This window comes from Schistocerca nitens, chromosome 12, assembly GCF_023898315.1.
Source record: "Schistocerca nitens isolate TAMUIC-IGC-003100 chromosome 12, iqSchNite1.1, whole genome shotgun sequence".
Taxonomy (NCBI): Eukaryota; Metazoa; Arthropoda; class Insecta; order Orthoptera; family Acrididae; genus Schistocerca; species Schistocerca nitens.
Genome location: NC_064625.1, coordinates 17012764 through 17036229, shown reverse-complemented (window position 1 = coordinate 17036229; position 23466 = coordinate 17012764). Strand labels below are relative to the sequence as shown.

The window sequence follows — 23466 nt, the reverse complement described above, 5'->3', positions numbered from 1 at the left end:
TTGATTGTGTGCATGCTGGTGACGTGGGATGTGCGAGTCCATTTGCTTGGAGGTAAGGTAGGTATGTCAATGTGTGCTATCAGTGACAATACTATATTCCATTTCATTTCATAGTGTGTCCATAGCAGTGTTGCCACTATTTAAGTTCCAACCTACGTATATACACAAAATGAGGTGGACTATTGTTACGGAGGAGTTTGTCAGAAGTTATCAAATACATTCCTTACCCGTGTATGCATGGCGGCACACACAACCATCAACTGCATGACAGATAAAGTTCTCATTCTTGCATTCACATGGTTTCATGCAGTGATCTCCATAATAACCTTCAGGGCAGACTGGAAAAAAAGAAAAAAATAAATAAATAAATTTAAAAATTCACATTATACATATTGCGGAGACAGACAGGCACACATATCTTTTGTGTAACTACACAAATGTGTCATCCACAATAGTAAAAGTTTGATCATAACAATACTGTTCTAATGACTTGTGCTATATCTTTTTAATAAATATGTATAGCAAGGAAGAAAATGAAAACATACAAATAAAAACAGCGGTAGACTTTTGGAACATGCAAGCACTTTCTCTCTGGTTCCTTTTTACATAATTCTGTAAAAATCTCGAAAATATTCCAATAATATATGAATAATATTTGTGTCAGCTCTTTGTAGATATTTGACACCTATGACCCGAACAATTTTCTGCAAAACCAACCATGAAATTTGTGGAAAAATGAGACATGAATATACAAAAAGACCTGTAACTTACATATATTTTAAATACAGAAGTTGCAGTTTTCCTGAATTCATCTTTTTTTTTTAATTATGTGTAATCTCTGTTGGAAGTCACTAAGTGCTGTCATTCTCAAACTTTGGAAGAATGATTTCCAGGTATTTGTGCACCGTCAGTTACACTACCCCAAGACAGACACACACAATATCTACCTGTAATACTTTTCTTATTGAGTAAATTTTTAACATAATATTACACCTCTTAATGAGTAGGTTATGACAGCATTTTGAATTTTTAGATTCCACCAATACTTATGCAAAATATTGAAAATCATATTTTTGTTGCCCTTACACTGTAACTGGCACCACAGTTCCAGGAGAGTGATTTAGCAATATAGATTACAATTATTTCTAATGACTTGTTGTTTCTACTAAATTCCTAATGATGTTCTACAAACAGGTGTTCAGTTTTAGGACAATAATTTCACTGACACTGAATATATTTTTGTTTTCAAGTTAGTGTCCATGCAATTCTGTGTACTAAAATCAAACACCTTTGTGTAGCACAACATTAGGAATGAAGAACAAAACAAAAAACTGTGATTAATAATGAACTGTCATTTAATACTCTTTAACAGTACTAATTTAAAACATGAGGTCAGTTTACATTCCTGGCAAATAGATTTTTAAGAAAAACCACATTCTTGCAAAGAGCGCTGAAGATGCTTTTAAATAAAGTGAAATAGGTGTGGACTAAATAAATCTTTTATTGTGGTCACAAAAGATAGTATGTAACCAATATAATTCATGTAACTGTGTCTGTGGAAATGAGGCCTAACAACAAAAAGGGCAACAGGGTAGGGGATGCTGAACCAAGTAATGTTTCCATATAACTATAGGTCAGAATTGGATTACTATGGAGATACAGCTAGAAAACTACAACCAATTAGTGATGAGACTATGTAAGTTTGTCTGGTATGCAAACATTTTTGTGTGTGTCTAGCAATGAAGTTTTGTCTGACTAAGCTGCTGCTGTTATGTTGTTGGTTACTGTGCTCCACTGGGAGAACATTCTTGTTCTCTGTGTGACTTTTCAATTTGATTATTAATAACACTGCTCCTTACAATACCACATCTTATGGCACTGCTGTTTCTGCAGTACAACTTACCATCTTAGCAAATTACTGGCACTGTGGTGCTTTTCGTGTAGCTGGATTAATAGTCATGTGCTACACAGTAAACATCACAGGAAATTCACATCTCATGTACCCAGCCACGGATTGCAATTTAAAGTATGCCTGCGTGTGTCTGTTTATCTGAAAATATCATCTTCAGCTAATTTAATTACAAGTGCACTTTTTAGCATAACAGGTATTAGCTGGAGCAATTGAGCTGAAACGTGCACACTTAGGCTCGACAAATGAGAGCAACTTACGACCGCGCACGCACAGCTTTGTTTCCTCGCACCCGTTAGTGTGAAACAATGGAGCCACAGACTACAACAGGGAAGCTGTGGACTCTTCACAAAGGTGCAGCGAGAGAATTGTGCTCGTCAACTGCGGCTGCTTTGCTACAGTCTCCCCAATGGCTACGAAGCAGTTGTCGTCACGGGAGAATTGGGCAGCGCACAAGTGTTGGCCATACCAGCAATAGCCATCACCAGTATGCCACGCATGCAACTGGTCTGAATATGAACTATGGCTTTGTGTAGCAATGAGTACCGTGATAAAATTAAGAGGAGAGCCGCGTAATCTCAAGTGGCAGAAAGTTCTGTGAGCATTTTGCTGCAAAATTGTATCAGCAGAAATATGATAAAGGAAAGTAGAACTGTTAAACTATTCTATATTCGTTTGCTAATGGTGGCATTTTTGCTCAAATGTGGCCGCTCAAAAGTTTAAATGGTCCTAACTGGCAAATACTTTACTCCCTGGTGCGACGCCTTTCATCTGAATGCACAAATTTTCAGCCCGTAACAACAGTTTAATATAAATTCTGTTATTTCAGCTGGTACAGCATTATCACTGCTTTATTGTATAGCAACCACACTACCCTATTTCTTCTGCTTATGTCCATACTGGTTCCCTTCCAATCAAGCACTGCTGCACAATAACCACTGCAATGTCACCAAGTGTGTACTGAAACCGTGGACAACTATTACTCGTTTGTGTGGCTCCAGTTTTGCGTGCACTCTTCACCGACTGACTACATTTTTTGGTCACAGTGCCACAGTTATCTGGAAAGCTTGAGTCAACCACAATGGGCAGTACCTGTCACTATCTTTGGTTCAGGATGTAACTGCATTGTATTATATGACATCATGGTTGCATGGTTGTACAGCATAGTCGAAATGGACGTGTTTTGAAGAGGACATTGTGTAGTATATGGTGTCACGCTTTACGTCAAGTGATGATGTTTCAAAGTTGCTTTTGAGTGCTGTTGTTGTATGACTGGCCTAGTGCAGAGGAACTGTTAAATCAGTATGTTGTTAATGGTTGGCAATTTAATTTCTTCTTTGCATTTGTAATTGTTGTGGTTATGATTCTGAATATATGGTATGTGCATTTAATTAGTGTTTAATTTATATGCACGGTTGTGTTTTAATTGTATACAGAGTTAATGGAATTTTTTACGAATGTGTGTGTTGTGTTATTAGTTGCAGTTAATAATGATTAATGAAGAATGGTGGGAATCTTAAAGTGTGTTCTTGCTATTTCACTCAAATCAGGTTTTTGGTAATAGATCAGTGAGATTTGGTTTTTTCATATTATGAAATCTGTTGTAGCTGTTTTGGTTAAGTGAGATTTTCAGCAATACAGGGCTTCTATAACTGATCCATTTATTTTCAAAACACTATATTTTCTGAATTATTACTTGTACAAAGAAGACTGATGCACAAATAGAACTGTAAACTCACCAAGTCTGTATTTTGCATTCAACAAATGTTTTATGAGTGCCCCTTTGATCACGACACACATCCAAGCAACAATCAAGTTTGTTCCATGCCTCATGTAATAACATCCTATCAATAATCATCACAGCAGCATTGATGCATTCCCTGACCTGTTCCAGAGTTCCTGGCAATAGGGGTGCATAAATATGCTCCTTAATGTACCTCCAAAGGAAAAAGTCACAAGATGTCAGGTCAGGTGACCTGGGAGCCAAGGGAACAGAGCCAAATCATCTTCACAACTACACCCCATCCAGCTATGCAGAAGTTCATCATTTAGGTAGCAAAGAACATTGGCAGTCAAATGAGAGGATTTCTCCTTTTGTTCATAGATACAATTTTTGTAATCAGCAGTCAGTTGTGGAAACAACTACAACTGCAACATACCAGGCTAAGAGGTGCCTGTCACAGTCTCCTCACAGAAGAAAAATGGCCCATACAACTTTGTCTCCACAGAAAATATTAACTATCACCAAATCTCATTCATATGCCACAATTTCATGAGGGTTTTCAGTGCTCCACACACTCACATTTTGGTGATTAATCTTTCCAGATAAATGGAAAATTGTTTCATTGCTGAATATCAGCTTGGAGACGAAATGTTCTCTTTCTTTCTCTGTTGCCATTTTGTCAAGGCACTGCAGTTATAACTCCAGCTGTGGCTACAATGACAACTCAGTGATTCTACAGTTCTATTGATGTATCAATCATATTTGTACATGTAATACTTCAGAAAATATAGACTTTTCGAAACAAGTGAATCATATATAGCAGCCCTGCAATTTCCACAGCAATTTTTTTTACTTATTGTGGAGTTTTTTGTAGCTATATAGGTCATATGAAGTATTTGGTATAAGCTTTTGGAGCAAGCTGTGGTTTTATGAAAACATTAACTTTGTTTGAACTGTATGTGTCAAGTGAAGTTTTCAGTACCATGTTTTTTTTTTTTTTTCTTTTTAATTTATTTGTGTGTAGGTACTGTAGAGTTCAGTTTATCTATTAAGTGTGTTAAAAGTTGGTAAAACCAATTTTGTGTAATGTTGTTGTACTGGATTTTTTGTAAGTTTTGCCTGGCTATGTATTTTTTATTGGGAATTTCATTTTTTTTGTCCCCTAATTCCCATGATTGTTCCCAATAGTTTCACGTTCTCTTCAAATCATTTTGATTATAATATATATAATCAGATTGTTTTCATCTGATAGCATCTGTGATGTCACACTGTGTAAGAACGAGATGGAAGTGTACACTATCTTGATGATGTCACATGTCAATGCCAATGGCAAGTATCGGACAATTCGACGCTTTTGAAAACAATGCTCGATGTGACATTCCCTAGGCCACACTGATCTTATTATTGGTTAGTTTCCTCCACCCTGTATAATAATGTAAAACACTTATTTGAATGAGGGCTATGAAAGCTGGCAGTGAAGAATGTACAACATACATCCTTGGAACTTCAGGCTGAAACATAGTGAATATATGTACTGTATTTACCCAAGTATAAGATGACCTTAAGACTTATCTTAGAAGAAAGATTAAGGAAAGGCAAACCTACGTTTCTAGCATTTGTAGACTTAGAGAAAGCTTTTGACAGTGTTGACTGGAATACTCTCTTTCAAATTCTGAAGGTGGCAGGGGTAAAATACAGGGAGCGAAAGGCTATTTACAATTTGTACAGAAACCAGATGGCAGTTATAAGAGTCGAGGGGCATGAAAGGGAAGCAGTGGTTGGGAAGGGAGTGAGACAGGGTTGTAGCCTCTCCCCGATGTTATTCAATCTGTATACTGAGCAAGCAGTAAAGGAAACAAAAGAAAAATTCGGAGTAGGTATTAAAATCCATGAAGAGGAAATAAAAACTTTGCGGTTCGCCAATGACATTGTAATTCTGTCAGAGACAGCAAAGGACTTATAAGAGCAGTTGAACGGAATGGACATTGTCTTGAAAGGAGAATATAAGATGAACATCAACAAAAGCAAAACGAGGATAATGGAATGTAGTCGAATTAAGTCGGGTGATGCTGAGGGAATTAGATTAGGAAATGAGACACTTAAAGTAGTAAAGGAGTTTTGCTATTTGGGGAGCAAAATAACTGATGATGGTCGAAGTAGAGAGGATATAAAATGTAGACTGGCAATGGCAAGAAAAGCGTTTCTGAAGAAGAGAAATTTGTTAACATCGAGTATAGATTTAAGTGTCAGGAAGTCGTTTCTGAAAGTATTTGTATGGAGTGTAGCCATGTATGGAAGTGAAACATGGACGATAACTAGTTTGGACAAGAAGAGAATAGAAGCTTTCGAAATGTGGTGCTACAGAAGAATGCTGAAGATAAGGTGGGTAGATCACATAACTAATGTGGAGGTATTCAATAGAATTGGGGAGAAGAGGAGTTTGTGGCACAACTTGACTAGAAGAAGGGATCGGTTGGTAGGACATGTTCTGATGCATCAAGGGATCACAAATTTAGCATTGGAGGGCAGCGTGGAGGGTAAAAATCGTAGAGGGAGGCCAAGAGATGAATACACTAAGCAGATTCAGAAGGTGTAGGCTGCAGTAGGTACTGGGAGATGAAGAAACTTGCACAGGATAGGGTAGCATGGAGAGCTCGATCAAACCAGCCTCAGGACTGAAGACCACAACAACAACAAGATGAAAATGATTATAAGGTGACCCCCTTTTTTTAAGAGGCTTCTTGGAAAAAAAAATTTAATATATTCAGACTGATCAAAATTACAAACTGTTTTATTGACAAAGTATCTGCCTAAAAAGGTAACATTGTACCTAACCTAAATTTGTACCATTTATTGACTGTCTACATTTTGATAATATGAGGAGAAAAAATAACCAAAAGTAAATTGTTCACATTAATCTGTGGAGCATTTTCTTTTCTACGTTTTTCACTTACCAACCCTGTCATCTATGGTATCAATATTTTTAATCATCATTATCTTAACAGTACAACTCTGAAATTTGTATCTTCATGATCACCATTTCTTTCAAATATGTTGCAATGTATCTTGCTTCCAAACATATCATATGCCCACTGTTCTCTCATTGGCTGTGCTGTGTAGAACCAGCAGCTGACACACACCCTTTCATTCCCGTCGTATGTCACGATGAGCATCAACAACATTGCAGCAGTAAACACATGTGCATGCCAATGGGCCCTATCTAGAATTTTACCATCTGCTGCAGAAATGAGTACCACTGTTTGGTATTTGTCAATTTTTAAAGTCAGTTCAATCCAGACTACAATAGACTCGTGCAAACTTGATGTTAAACATGGTAGATGTTCCTAAAAAGCCAAAGAACAGTGTATAGATTTCCATGGTTGGCAACATGACATAATTTGCTGCCTGCTCACTAGTCCCTCCCTGCACTTAACTGAGTTGGCAGCCAGGCTGGTATAACTGTTCCCCTCCAAGCCTTCTGCGCACTGTGCCTGAGCAACTATGAAACGCAGACTGCAGTATCTTCTACAGTGCTAGTCATATGTAATAACAATGACTAATACATAAATAAATTATTGCAACAACAACTGAGTCCAATTCTTGAAGTCCCAATTGTCCAGTGATGTAGTGTTACTATCTCCATGAGAGTTCTTGCCACTGTAATTTATTCTCGGGGCAACAATTAGTTACTTTAATTTGATTTATTTCATTTGTTAGAGATTTCATTCTCGATTAATTTTCTTTCTTGTTTCATCTGAAAGTCACCCTCAAGTGTTTTAAAGCTGATTAAAAGCTGGTAATGTAAACTGGTATTCTAATACGCGAACAGTGACTGAATTTCTCATTTGCAACCACTTACAAAATCATCACAGTCTCTCATAATCGAGTAAAATATTGATCTGTGTTTAGAATCAAATAATGTTTTTTGAAGACCAAAATTTCCACTTTTGAATGTTGTTGTTGTTATTGTTGTTGTGGTCTTCAGTCCTGAGACTGGTTCGATGCAGCTCTCCATGCCACTCTATCCTGTGCAAGCTGCTTCATCTCCCAGTACCTACTGCAGCCTACACCTTCTGAATCTGCTTAGTGTATTCATCTCTTGGTCTCCCTCTACGATTTTTACCCTTCACGCTGTCCTCCAACACTAAATTTGTGATCCCTCGATACCTCAGAACATGTCCTACCAACCGATCCCTTCTTCTAGTCAAGTTGTGCCACAAATTTCTCTTCTCCCCAATTCTATTCAATACCTCCTCATTAGTTATGTGATATACCCATCTAATCTTCAGCATTCTTCTGTAGCACCACATTTCAAAAGCTTCTATTCTCTTCTTGTCCAAACTAGTTATCGTCCATGTTTCACTTCCATACATAGCTACACTCCATACAAATACTTTCAGAAACGACTTCCTGACACTTAAATCTATACTCGATGTTAACAAATTTTTCTTCTTCAGAAACGCTTTTCTTGCCATTGCCAGTCTACATTTTATATCCCCTCTACTTCAACCATCATCAGTTCTTTTGCTCCCCAAATACAAAACTCCTTTACTGCTTTAAGTGTCTCATTTCCTAATCTAATTCCCTCAGCATCACCCGACTTGATTCGACTACATTCCGTTATCCTCATTTTGCTTTTGTTGATGTTCATCTTGTATCCTCCTTTAAAGATGCTATCCATTCCATTCAACTGCTCTTCCAAGTCCTTTGCTGTCTCTGACAGAATTACAATGTCATCGGCTAACCTCAAAGCTTTTATTTCTTCTCGATGGATTTTAATACCAACTATGAATTTTTCTTTTGTTTCCTTTATTGCTTGCTCAATATACAGATTGAATAACATCGGGGATAGGCTACAACCCTGTCTCACTCCCTTCCCAACCACTGCTTCCCTTTCATACCCCTCGGCTCTTATGACTGCCATCTGGTTTCTGTACAAATTATAAATAGCCTTTCGCTCCCTGTATTTTACCCCTGCCACCTTCAGAATTTCAAAGAGAGTATTCCAATCAACATTGTCAAAAGCTTTCTCTAAGTCTACAAATGCTAGAAACGTAGGTTTGCCTTTCCTGAATGTTTCTTCAAAGATAAGTCGTAGGGTCAGAATTGCCTCACGTGTTCCAACATTTCTACGTAATCCAAACTGATCTTCCCCGAGGTCAGCTTCTATCAGTTTTTCCATTCGTCTGTAAAGAATTCGCGTTAGTATTTTGCAGCTGTGACTTATTAAACTGATAGTTCGGTAATTTTCACATCTGTCAACACCTGCTTTCTTTGGTATTGGGACTATTATATTCTTCTTGAAGTCTGAGGGTATTTCGCCTGTCTCATACATCTTGCTCACCAGATGGTAGAGTTTTGTCAGGACTGGCTCTCCCAAGGTTGTCAGTAGTTCTAATGGAATGTTGTCTACTCCGGGGGCCTTGTTTCGACTCAGGTCTTTCAGTGCTCTGTCAAACTCTTCACGCAATATCATATCTCCCATTTCATCTTCATCTACATCATCTTCCATTTCCATAATATTGTCCTCAAGTACATCGCCCTTGTATAGGCCCTCTATATACTCCTTCCACCTTTCTGCTTTCCCTTCTTTGCTTAGGTTTCCATCAAAGCTCTTGATATTCACGCAAGTGGTTCTCCTTTCTCCGAAGGTCTCTTTAATTTCCCTGTAGGCAGTATCTATCTTACCCCTAGTGAGATAAGCCTCTACATCCTTACATTTGTCCTCTAGCCATCCCTGCTTAGCCATTTTGCACTTCCTGTCGATCTCATTTTTGAGACGTTTGTATTCCTTTTTGCCTGCTTCATTTATTGCGTTTTTATATTTTCTCCTTTCATCAATTAAATTCAATATTTCTTCTGTTACCCAAGGATTTCTACTAGCCCTCGTCTTTTTACCTACTTGATCCTCTACTGCCTTCACTATTTCATCCCTCAAAGCTACCCATTCTTCTTCTACTGTATTTCTTTCACCCATTCCTGTCAATTGTTCCCTTATGCTCTCCCTGAAACTCTGTACAATCTCTGATTGTTTCAGTTTATCCAGGTCCCATCTCCTTAAATTTCCATCTTTTTGCAGTTTCTTCAGTTTTAATCTACAGTTCATAACCAATAGATTGTGATCAGAGTCCACATCTGCCCCTGGAAATGTCTTACAATTTAAAACCTGGTTCCTAAATCTTTGTCTTACCATTATATAATCTATCTGATACCTTTTAGTATCTCCACAGTTCTTCCATGTATACAACCTTCTTTCATGACTCTTAAACCAAGTATTAGCTATGATTAAGTTATGCTCTGCGCAAAATTCTACCAGACGGCTTCCTCTTTCATTTCTTACCACCAATCCATATTCACCTTCTACGTCTCATTCTCTTCCTTATCCTACTATCGAATTCCAGTCACCCATGAATATTAAATTTTCATCTCCCTTCACTATCTGAATAATTTCTTTTATCTCATCATACATTTCTTCAATTTCTTCGTCACCTGCAGAGCTAGTTGGCATATAGACTTGTACTACTGTCGTAGGCGTGGGCTTTGTGTCTATCTTAGCCACAATAATGCGTTCACTATGCTGTTTGTAGTATCTTACCCGAACTCCTATTTTTTATTCATTATTAGACCTACTCCTGCATTACCCCTATTTGATTTTGTATTTATAACCCTGTATTCACCTGACCATAAGTCTTGTTCCTCCTGCCACCGAACTTCACTAATTCCCACTATATCTAACTTTAACCTATCCATTTCCCTTTTTAAATTTTCTAACCTACCTGCCCAATTAAGGGATCTGACATTCCACGCTCCGATTCGTAGAACGCCAGTTTTCTTTCTCCTGATAACGACGTACTCCTGAGTAGTCCCTGCCCGGAGATCCGAATGGGGGACTATTTTACCTCCAGAATATTTTACCCAAGAGGACGCCATCATCATTTAATCATACAGTAGAGCTGCATGCCCTCGGGAAAAATTAAGGTTGTAGTTTCCCCTTGCTTTCAGCCACTCGCAGTACCAGCACAGCAAGGCCATTTTGGTTAGTGTTACAAGGCCAGATCAGTCAATCATCCAGACTGTTGCCCCTGCAACTACTGAAAAGGCTGCTGCCCCTCTTCAGGAACCACACGTTTGTCTGGCCTCTCAACAGATATCCCTCCGTTGTGGTTGCACCTGTGGTACGGCTATCTGTATCGTTGAGGCACGCAAGCCTCCCCACCAATGGCAAGGTCCATGGTTCATGGTGGTTTTTTTTTTTTTTTTTTTTTTTGAATGTTACATTTACTTAAAAAGCAGCATTAATATTTGAACAGGGTATCAATACATGTACGAGAACTTTTGTTACAAACTTCTGAGTTACAGCAAGAGTTTATAAGATAATAGAATATAGTGCTATATCCTTCAGTGTTTCACAAAAGTAGTGGCTAGTTCATAGTTTCTCGCGTATCTCTCGGATAAGCGCCGCACGAATCAAGTGTCACACTATTGTTAGAGCACTGTTAATACTGTATCAAGTGCTTTGGCATGTTGGGAAATCGAGAGCCTCTTGAACACAAGCCCTGGCCTTATGAATTCTTCAAAATAAATCTGCATGTGACCTCAGTGGCCAAAGCTTCATCTGCAAATGTAAGACAACCCCTATGAACCCTATTAAAGAATGTAAAAATGTTAACCTCAACAGCAATAGTTTAATCTACGAGTATGTATTTTTTGAAAGACGAATTTTGGATAAAATTGGCCTAATATTGTAGTAGGTGTGAGGCCAATACCAGAGGGTCCTGCCCCATCCTCACCTTTGGTGCAGTGTTCCCCCATCCAGCCGGCAGCACAGTGGCACGCACCATCATTGCGGCGGCACTTCCCACCGTTCTGGCACTTGCAGTGCTGGCTGCAGTTCATGCCATACGTGTTCTCTGGGCATGGCAGCGAGCAGTTGACACCTGTCCAGCCGGGTAGGCACCGACACACTCCTGCAGGCAAAATTGTCAGACATGTGTTACTCGTATAGGGTTGTAATAATCATAAAAAAAGTCTGTGTAGTGCCAACACTGTAGTAATCTCCAGCAGCTATCTATAGGCAAATTTCATTTAATAGACTGACTTAGCAAATGTCATGATGAGAGGCACCAAGTAATGCTTGGAGCCTCCTGTGGCCCAGCAGACTGTAATGAAATGCCATGCAAATGAGTCTACAAGTCCCTGGTACTCCTCAGGAAGCAGGTGACACCAAATCACTTGCAAAGAGACAGCCAATTCCGGTCTGTTCACGGGTACAGGATCAACGGCACGGAGCCTGCATTCCGTGACACCCCAGATATGTTCGATGGGGTTCAAATTTGGGCTCCCAGGGGGCCGTCACAATCTTCGGACCTCCCCTGCACATTCCTGGAATCATTTCTGGGTGACGTGGAAGCGATGTGGCGTTGCGTTGTCATCTTTAAACAATGCAGAACAGTCAGGGTGTTGGAAGGCCAAAAATGGGTGCAGATGGTCCCCGAGCAGCTCAACATACCGTGGACCATTCAAAGTACCTTCCAGAACAATTTGGGGGTCCCTCCATACCAGGAAAATGCACCCCCTACCTTATCAGAGACATCACCACCTTGGACTACACCTTCTTGTCAGATGGGATCCATTGATTTATGTGGTCTGCCACAAATGGTGCCTCCCATCAGCACAACGCAGTCGAAATTGTGACTCGTCTGATCATATCATACTATGCCATTGTTCCAGTGTCCATCTCTAGTGAGTGGCAACAAATGCAAGCCGTTATGCCCAGTGACATTGTGCAGCAGTGGCTCCCACACCCCCACAGAATCCGTGTTTGTATGAACTGTCCACTGGGGGATGTTCCTAGCACATGCTATGTTGAATTGAGCTGTATCTGTTGCACTGTTGCTCTTCTGTCACTATTTACGACCTGTCTCAGATGTCTCCTGTCACAGTCATTGAGGGTGGCTGGACCAGTCATGATACACCCTGGATACGGTTGAAGATGTGAAGTGGAATTTGTGCACCACTGCCGACATCGAAATTCCCATACGTCTGGGAGGCATCAGCTCATGACGTCATCACATGTTACAAAAATCACTTGCACAACCACTTCTCAGAAGGTCTCCTATACTATTGCAGCTGGCACGGAGGGAGTATGGTGCGTATACAACACACCTGTGGCATCTGTGCCCCACTATCCCATGATGTTTGCTAAGTCAGTGTACACTGCCACAGGGTTCTACAGTATTACTAATGAATAAGCTTAATCTTTTAGTACAATTACCTTACAATATTCAGTATAATGTGACAAAAACTGCAGCTACATTTCCTTTGGGTCAGGGTCACAGAAGTGAAAGCAGGAGGAACCCTGGTAGGGAACTGAGTGCTGACTAATCGTTGTTGTTGTTGTGGTCTTCAGTCCTGAGACTGGTTTGATGCAGCTCTCCATGCTACTCTATCCTGTGCAAGCTTCTTCATCTCCCAGTACCTACTGCAACCTACATCCTTCTGAATCTGCTTAGTGTATTCATCTCTTGGTCTCCCTCTACGATTTTTACCCTCCACGCTGCCCTCCAATGCTAAATTTGTGATCCCTTGATGCCTCACAACATGTCCTACCAACCGATCCCTTCTTCTAGTCAAGTTGTGCCACAAACTTCTCTTCTCCCCAATCCTATTCAATACCTCCTCATTAGTTACGTGATCTACCCACCTTATCTTCAGCATTCTTCTGTAGCACCACATTTCGAAAGCTTCTATTCTCTTCTTGTCCAAACTAGTTATCGTCCATGTTTCACTTCCATACATGGCTACACTCCATACAAATACTTTCAGAAACGACTTCCTGACACTTAAATCTATACTCGATGTTAACAAATTTCTCTTCTTCAGAAACGCTTTCCTTGCCATTGCCAGTCTACATTTTATATCCTCTCTACTTCGACCATCATCAGTTATTTTACTCCCTAAATAGCAAAACTCCTTTACTACTTTAAGTGTCTCATTTCCTAATCTAATCCCCTCAGCATCACCCGATTTTATTTGACTACATTCCATTATCCTCGTTTTGCTTTTGTTGATGTTCATCTTATATCCTCCTTTCAAGACACTGTCCATTCCGTTCAACTGCTCTTCCAAGTCCTTTGCTATCTCTGACAGAATTACAATGTCATCGGCAAACCTCAAAGTTTTTACTTCTTCTCCATGAATTTTAATACCTACTCCGAATTTTTCTTTTGTTTCCTTTACTGCTTGCTCAATATACAGATTGAATAACATCGGGGAGAGGCTACAACCCTGTCTCACTCCTTTCCCAACCACTGCTTCCCTTTCATGCCCCTCGACTCTTATAACTGCCATCTGGTTTCTGTACAAATTGTAAATAGCCTTTCGCTCCCTGTATTTTACCCCTGCCACCTTCAGAATTTGAAAGAGAGTATTCCAGTTAACATTGTCAAAAGCTTTCTCTAAGCCTACAAATGCTAGAAACGTAGGTTTGCCTTTTCTTAATCTTTCTTCTAAGATAAGTCGTAAGGTTAGTATTGCCTCACGTGTTCCAACATTTCTACGGAATCCAAACTGATCTTCCCCGAGGTCTGCTTCTACCAGTTTTTCCATTCGTCTGTAAAGAATTCGCGTTAGTATTTTGCAGCTGTGACTTATTAAACTGATAGTTCGGTAATTTTCACATCTGTCAACACCTGATTTCTTTGGTATTGGAATTATTATATTCTTCTTGAAGTCTGTGGGTATTTCGCCTGTCTCATACATCTTGCTCACCAGATGGTAGAGTTTTGTCATGACTGGCTCTCCCGAGGCCATCAGTAGTTCTAATGGAATGTTGTCTACTCCTGGGGCCTTGTTTCGACTCAGGTCTTTCAGTGCTCTGTCAAACTCTTTACGCAGTATCTTATCTCCCATTTCATCTTCATCTACATCCTCTTCCATTTCCATAATATTGTCCTCAAGTACATCGCCCTTGTATAAACCCTCTATATACTCCTTCCACCTTTCTGCCTTCCCTTCTTTGCTTAGAACTGGATTGCCATCTGAGCTCTTGATATTGATACAAGTGGTTCTCTTCTCTCCAAAGGTCTCTATAATTTTCCTGTAGGCAGTATCTATCTTACCCCTAGTGAGACAAGCCTCTACATCCTTACATTTGTCCTCTAGCCATCCCTGCTTAGCCATTTTGCACTTCATGTCGATCTCATTTTTGAGACGTTTGTATTCCCTTTTGCCTGCTTCATTTACTGCATTTTTATATTTTCTCCTTTAATCAATTAAATTCAATATTTCTTCTGTTACCCAAGGATTTCTATTAGCCCTCGTCTTTTTACCTACTTGATCCTCTGCTGCCTTCACTACTTCATCCCTCAGAGCTACCCATTCTTCTTCTACTGTATTTCTTTCCCCCATTCCTGTCAATTGTGTCCTTATGTTCTCCCTGAAACCCTCTACAACCTCTGGTTCTTTCAGTTTATCCAGGTCCCATCTCCTTAAATTTCCATCTTTTTCCAGTTTCTTCAGTTTCAATCTGCAGTTCATAACCAATAGATTGTGGTCAGAATCCACATCTGCCCCTGGAAATGACTAATCAACATTCCTAAAATTCACACAGCTTGCATTGAATTATCCAGTCATTCACACACAGTGACACAGTCATGTCACATGCTCTATGCTGTGATTGGCTGACAGAAGGAAACCGAGCAGCTGAAATTCTGATTTAAGTGTTTGCAAAACTAAACACTATATTTGGTCCTTTTTATGTTCTTAAGATTTGGTGCAAAACCAGTGTTGTAGCCCTGGAGAAATGCATGACACACTTTGTGCTGTCTTACAATATTTTTATTCACAACTGGTTTTGATCATGGACTATCTTCACAGACCTAGCACAAAATGGATACAAAGTGAAAACTGTGAATATCAATGCAAATTACATTTCCGTGAAAATAATTAGTCAGAAAAATTAAGTGTACTTACGAAAAAATCCTTTCTGCTTAAATAGCGTGCATGACGTACAAATTTATCCCAACAGTTTTTTTTTTTGTTCACTTAATTCTTCCAACCAATAATTCTCATCAAAATGTAACTTGTGATGATATTCAAAGTTTTCACTTTGTTTCCTTCTTTGTGCTAGTACTGTGAAGATAGTCCATGATCGAAACCAGTTGTGAATGAATATACTCTAAGGCAGCATGGTGTGTATCATGCATGTCTCCAAGTATATTGACACTTTGAACAAAAGTTGTAGCACTCTGAAGTGTAGAAAAGAACCACTAGATCCTAAACACTTCTGACCAGTTTCTGCCCTTTGCCAACTGCATAATGCCTAGAAAGGTTGACCATCAATCAGATCTCACAAGATGCCAATAAAAACGTTGATAATGAGCAGTCAGGTTTTTGCCCAGGAAAGTTATGCCGTGGTCAAATACTTGCAAGTTACTGGAATTGCATTAGTAGATCCATCAGTAGCATATGGCAGCATCAACCATAAGAAACCGATTCCAAAGCTATATTCCAACACAAAAGACTACTTTTAACACTGTTTACAAATGTTCGCTGCAAAACAGGAAGTTTTTTCATTTTGTATAATAAGAGGAGCCAGTCTTTAAGAATGACTTCCTTCAGGGTAATGTATTGTCACCCGTGCTATACAAGTGCCAAACAACCAAGCCCGGAACAAGATGATTTATTTGTCTAGATGACACAGCAACTGCAGACAAAACCTTTGAGGAAGTGGAGACTAAGCTGACAGCAGTCCTCTGAGAGATTGGCAAGCATTATGAAATGACAACCTAAAGCCAAATCCCAGAAAAACACAGGTCTTTGCCTCTCATCTGAGAAACCAGGAAGCCAAGAGAAATTTAAATACGTCCTAGAAAGGACAACAAGTATGCCACTATGATACTCCAAAACACCTGAGAGTACAGCTGGACTGAAGTCTCACATACAAAGATCATTGCCAAGAAACAAAGCTAAAAGTACAGGGTGCTTCAAAAAGAATACCACAACTTTAAAAATGTGTATTTAATGAAAAAAACATAATATAACCTTCTGTTATACATCATTACAAAGAGTATTTAAAAAGGTTTTTTTTCACTCAAAAACAAGTTCAGAGATGTTCAATATTGCCCCCTCCAGACACACGAGCAATATCAACCCGATACTCCAACTCGTTCCACACTCTCTGTAGCATATCAGGCGTAACAGTTTGGATAGCTGCTGTTATTTCTCGTTTCAAATCAATGGTGGCTGGGAGAGGTGGCCGAAACACCATATCCTTAACATACCCCCATAAGAAAAAATCGCAGGGGGTAAGATCAGGGCTTCTTGGAGGCCAGTGATGAAGTGCTCTGTCACGGGCTGCCTGGTGGCCGATCCATCGCCTCGGGTAGTTGACGTTCAGGTAGTTACGGACAGATAAGTGCCAATGTGGTGGCGCTCTATCCTGCTGAAATATGAATTGTTGTGCTTCTTGTTCGAGCTGAGGGAACAGCCAATTCTCTAACCTCTCCAGATACTGTAGTCCAATTACAGTAGCACCTTCGAAGAAAAAGGGACCAAAAACTTTATTGGCTGAAATGGCACAGAAAACGTTCACCTCAGGCGAGTCACGTTCATACTGAGTTGTTTCCCGCGGATTCTCAGTGCCCCATATACAGACATTGTGACGGTTGACTTTCCCGTTAGTGTGGAAAGTTGCTTCATCACTAAACACAATCTTTGAAACAAAAGATTCATCTGTTTCCATTTGAGCAAGGATAAAATCACAGAAATCGATTCTTTTAATCTTATCAGCTGCAGACAGTGCTTGAACCAATTTCAGACAATAAGGTTTCATAACTAACCTTTTTCGTAGGACTCTCCATACAGTTGATTGTGGAATTTGCAGCTCTCTGCTAGCTCTGCGAGTCGATTTTCCTGGGCTGTGAACAAATGCTTGCTGGATGCGTGCTACATTTTCATCACTCGTTCTCGGCCGTCCAGAACTTTTCCCTTTGCACAAACACCCATTCTCTGTAAACTGTTTATACCAACGTTTAATACACCACCTATCAGGAGGTTTAACACCATACTTCGTTCGAAATGCACGCTGAACAACTGTCGTCGATTCACTTCAGCCGTACTCAATAACACAAAAAGCTTTCTGTTGAGCGGTCACCATCTTAGCATCAACTGACGCTGACACCTAGTCAACAGCGCCTCAAGCGAACAAATGTACAACTAAATGAAACTTTATAGCTCCCTTAATTCGCCGACAGATAGTGCTTAGCTCTGCCTTTTGTCGTTGCAGAGTTTTCAATTCCTAAAATTGTGGTATTCTTTTTGAATCACCCTGTATTTTCTTGACATGTCACCATCTGTAAACTTACTGGCACCACCTGGGATTCACAGCCTAACATGCTCCTACAACTGCACTGTCACTGTGCTTAATATGCAGCACCAGTCTGGTGGAATTCGACACATACCAAACAGATGGTTATGGCAATGAATGAGATTGGGCACACTGGGCACAACTCCTGTCATCAAAATTGTCAGATTATGAGAACAGTGCCAACTGACATCCACAGAATAACAGTCACATAAATGGAAAAAAAGAAGCAGGAAGTCGACCCCAGGCATGCCCTGGTTAGATACAAACCACAAAAACTTGGTTGAGGTGACAGAGGACTTCATGCACACATCATCAGGAATTGTCAGCAACTGGAACTCACCAAACAAAGCTACAAAGCTACAATAAAATTCATTAAATAGAATGGTTGGGGAGAACATCAGTGAGGAACTTGCCACAGGCATTCACATGCTGTTTGTGACACAGAAGGCACTTAACTGATTGAGGACAGGAGTGTCACGATAGAAGGTGAACCTCAGGAACTGAGGCTTCACGACTGAAGATGGGGTGCTGTGTGTGTGTGTGTGTGTGTGTGTGTGTGTGTGTGTGTGTGTGTGGAGACCTGTAGTACCTACAACATTACCTGGTGTGTAGAATATCGTCGAAATCTTGGAATTCTGTGTTAATCAAATGCAAAAAGTTCACCGAGAGAATTCTCTACAAGGAATCAGATAAGGGGGACTAGGTGGTTATAATTTCTTTATTATCACTGATTTTAGATGACAATTTGACAATATAAAGTGGTACTCATCTACTGTACCTTGCTGTTGCCATCTGCAATTGGTGTGTGTGTGTGTGTGTGTGTGTGTGTGTGTGTGTGTGTGTGTGTGTGTGGGGAGACCTGTAGTACCTACAACATTACCTGGTGTGTAGAATATCGTCGAAATCTTGGAATTCTGTGTTAATCAAACGCAAAAAGTTCACCGAGAGAATTCTCTACAAGGAATCAGATAAGGGGGACTAGGTGGTTATAATTTCTTTATTATCACTGATTTTAGATGACCATTTGACAATATAAAGTGGTACTCATCTACTGTACCTTGCTGTTGCCATCTGCAATTGGTAATCACGTAAGTCATGGGAGAAGAGATGAAAATGTCTCCTTGATAGCATATAACTTTAGACAAAATGTTCTATAATAGCATGAATGTTTAACAACTGTGCAGTAGCACTGAGGTAAACTTTTTAATTTTGTATGGCAAACTCGAAAATTCTTTTGATTTGTGGAATCGTGAACATCCTCACTTTACAACCGTATACACACACATAACTTATAATCTCACTGTATACTGACCTGTAACATGGTGACAGTCCGCCCCATTCTTGCAGGTGCATTTATTCTGGCAGTTGAGGCCGTACGTACTGATAGGGCACGGATGCTCGCAGGTGAGTCCTATGTAACCTGGCCGGCACAAGTACTGCCCAGTAACGTGGTCGCATGCACGAATACCTGCAGAATAAAACCACAAAGCTCAGTGGAACCAGAAGCACTGGTAACAATTGGCAAAACACTGAAATGAAATCTGTATACCGAAAGAAGGTAATACACGCACATTTCAGTTGTTCAGAGCAATGAGGCAGATAACACCTCGGAGCTGCAGACTAAACCAGATATAAGTTAAAGCACCCACTAATGACACTTTAGCAAGGCTTAGAAATACATCTAACTTTCAGATATGACGTGCAAGCTATGAAAGCTCTCTCTAGTATGGCTAAGGAAATTGAGAAGGTGCTGCAAGCACAGAGATGTAGTAACAAGAGCAAAGGAGGAGAACAGAATGAAAGAGAACAAAAGATCATGTTCTGCCATACATTGGTGCAGCTACGACAAGAATCAGCCGATCGAGCTCGTATTCATTAAAGACAAAAAAGATGCACCATAAAGGAATTATCCAAGTGGTACGTAAATCACTAGAAATGTACATGTACAGACAAACAAATGATTATAATTTCAGAAAAATTGGATGATTTATTCAACAGAAATATCTTCAAAAATTGAGCAAGTCAATAACACGTTGGTCCACCTCTGACCCTTATGCAAGCAGTTATTCAGATTAGTATTGATTGATAGGAGTACCACTCCTGGTTGTTACAGCAATACTATGGGTGACAGTCAGGTTGGTGTCCCATCGTTGTATAGAGCATCTCCAGACGCATCGTCAGCCTGAAGTCCCATTGACTGTAGTAGAATTGTCTTCAGAGAGTCCTGCTTTGAACAAAGTCCTAATGAATAATGAAGACCTCTCTGGACATGCCCCAGACAGCGTTGGAATAACAACCTGATTGTTGCCCACCACACAGCTTGACAACCAGAAGGTATTATCTGGGGTGCCATTTCATTTCATTTCATAGCAGTACCCCTTTGGTTCTCACGAGCGGCATCCTTACAGCACAGTGGGATGTCAATGATATTCTGAGCCCTGTTTTGTTGTCCTTCATGGCAAGCCATCCTGGAGTTACATTTCAGCAAGATAATGCCCGCCCACACATGGTGAGAGTTTCTATTATTTGCCTTTGTGCTTGCCAAACCATACCTTGGCCATCAAAATCCCTGGATCTCTCCCCAATTCTGCACATCTGGAGCATTATGGGCAGGACCTTCCAACTGGATGGAATTTGGCACAGTATGTCTCAGGAGGACACATCCAACAAACCTATCAATCAATCCCAAACTGAATGACAGCTTGTCTAAAGGCCAAATATAGACCAACACATTATTGACTTGCTTAACTTGTGAGGCTCTTTCTCTTGAATAAATCATCCATTTTTTTCTGCAATTGTAATCATTAGTTTGTCTGCACATTTATACCATATCTACCAATTTCTGTCCCATTTGGACAATTCCTTTATGGTTCTTTTTTTTTTTGTCATGGAGAGTATGTCAACCACCTGCTAAAAATGAAGAACTTTCTATGCAGTGTAAAAGGTAGCCTTGGGCTTCATACATCTTGGGGTCTGTCACATTATATGGAAATATAGAAAAAGTGACATCAGACAAATGCAGCACTGTCTTCCTACATTAGATGGAACGTATATGTAATGTAAGTGTGCGCTTCTGCTGACACCTTTCTACTGACTGACACTACCCAGCAATGACGGAAAACTCCCACTGAGTCTTACCAGTGCAATTAACTTTCACCACTGTGGTTCACCCTGCTGCTAGCACACTTTCTCACCAGGTGATGATTTTAAACTGGTTTGTGTTTCACGTTGTGACCTTCACCCCATGTTCTGAAACTTGAGCTGTGATTGCCTGCTTCGAGGTGACTCTACCAGTGCTGTGTTTGACTGTTCTGTGTTAGGCAGTTTCTTGCACTGTGCACATCTACTTTCACATCTCCATCTACATTCATATTCGGCAAGTTACTGTGAAGTGCATGGCAGAGGGTACTTCCCATTGTACTATATATTAAGATACAGAGCACGGGAAGAATGACTTGTTAAATGCCACCCTGCAAGATACAGTTACACGGACAGTTTCAAACGTTTGAAGAATCACCACCAAAACATGAAGGCGTTCCCATGCAATAATAGGTCATCCTTTATGAGTGAGCACCTGACGCATCACAGCTCTGGGTAGAGATCTGTGATGGGACTTCTCTTTGCTGTTGTTTCCATGTAATGATTGAGAAGACGGGAAATTTAAAAAAAAAATAATAATATCATTTAAAAAATCAAGATGTGAAAAGTCATTAAGTACCTCATAAAGTAACATATGAAAGAAAAGGAAATTCATGCCAATTTCCTTCAAGTTTCCAAGTCGACAACAGAGTTTAAATTTGGTTGTGACAGCTTAGATGACGATGCGTGTAGTGATCGACCAACATGTGCCTCTAGCACAGAAATTATTGCAAAAGTGCATAAAATGGTCATGGAGGACTGCCACTTGAAAGTGGAGAAACTGCTGATGCTGCAGAGATGTCACCTGAATTAGCATATCACATTTCAACAATGGAATTGGATATGAGCAAATTATCTGATAGATGGGTGCCACAACTCTTTATGTAGGATCGGAAATCCATCAGAATGGAAATGTCCAAACAACATTTGAACTGTTTTTATAGCAACCAACAGGACTTTTTGTGCCAGTTTGTGACCACAGAGGAAACTTGGGTCAACTACCATATCCCAGAGACAGAACAACAGTCGAAACAGTGGAAACATATTGATTCAATACCAAAAAAGAAAACTAAAGCAGTAAAGTCGGCCAGAAAGATCATGGCATCAGTTTTCTGATATGCAAAAAGGATTCTGCTGATAAATTATCTTCCCATTGGTCAAACTATTACAGGACAATACTACACTAACTCCACATACCAATACAGCATAAGATACATGAAAAAAGGCCAGGTTTCGTAAGGAAGAACGTCACCTCCCGTCAATACAATGTGCACCAACATGCAAGTGTCATTGCTATGGCAAAAATATATGAAATAAGATACGAATTGCTGTCAAACCTGGCTCTGCCACCTGATTTGGCTCCATCAGGCTTCTATCTCTACTCAAAGATCAATCTGTTCTTGGTGGACAGATATTCTCTTCAAACATAGAACCGACAGTCTTAGCTGATGGGTATTTTGCAGGCCTGGATCAATCTCATTTTCAAGAGGGGATCTAGCCACTGGAACATCACTGTACCAGGTGCATTAGTGTACACTGAGACTTCACTGAAAAGTTTCACTGAGGTAAGTCATTTCTTTCTGTTCCATTCCAAGAACTTTTCAAATTACCCTCATAGATTACGCGTATCTTTGCAATCACTGCAAATCAATACAGGGGGGGCAGCCAAATGAAAATGAGACAGAAGAAAAGGCAGTAAATAAATAAGCTGATCAGTATCTCGAAAGTAACTGCCATAACTGTTAACACATTAATCACACTGTGAGACAAGATGGTCAATGCCTTCATGGAAAAATGTTTGCTGTTGCCTATGGAACCACAATTGTATTCAAGCACACTCCTCTCTATTGAAAGGAAATGGACAGCCACAAGTGTCTTTCTTCAAGGCTCCAATAAATATGGAAATCACAGAGATAGGGACTACATCAAGGAAGTGTAAGGGCTTCCCAGTGAAACTCCTGTAGTATATTCTAAACAACAAAATGCCTGCCCACACGTTACCAAGGTTGTTTCGAATACGCAGCTTATTTAAAATGTATTGGTACTGCTAGTATTAACTGTAGTTGCCGCTTCATATGTAACAATTAGCCATCACACTTTTCATTTTCTGTACGCAGCTTTTGTTTTCGTGAAAAGCAGTAAAGGAGTAGTGTAGTGGGACTTTGAATTTCGCCGCGCTACACTCGTTCCCTCAGATAAAAAATATCCCGTCGCAGCGGTATGAGCGCTCGACGGCAGAGAAAATACCAAAATTGTAACCTTTTTTGTTTTTCTATCCGTTTTCAATTGTCTCTTGATAGCCGAAGCTGAAGGCAGACGTGATCGGAT

General features: G+C 40.0%; 1 protein-coding gene across 4 annotated transcripts in view; it reads right to left on the bottom strand.

The window, feature by feature from the left end:
• The window catches only part of LOC126215383 (protein draper), a 396618-nt gene that overhangs the window by 17217 nt on the left and 355935 nt on the right, over window positions 1-23466 (bottom strand). For all 4 annotated transcript variants that reach the window (XM_049942079.1, XM_049942083.1, XM_049942080.1 and 1 more), the window contains 3 exons: window positions 19313-19468; window positions 11423-11599; window positions 228-338 (listed from right to left, as the gene is read on the bottom strand). In XM_049942079.1, the coding sequence (XP_049798036.1) occupies window positions 228-338; window positions 11423-11599; window positions 19313-19468 (444 nt within the window). The remainder of the gene's footprint in view (window positions 1-227; window positions 339-11422; window positions 11600-19312; window positions 19469-23466) is intronic.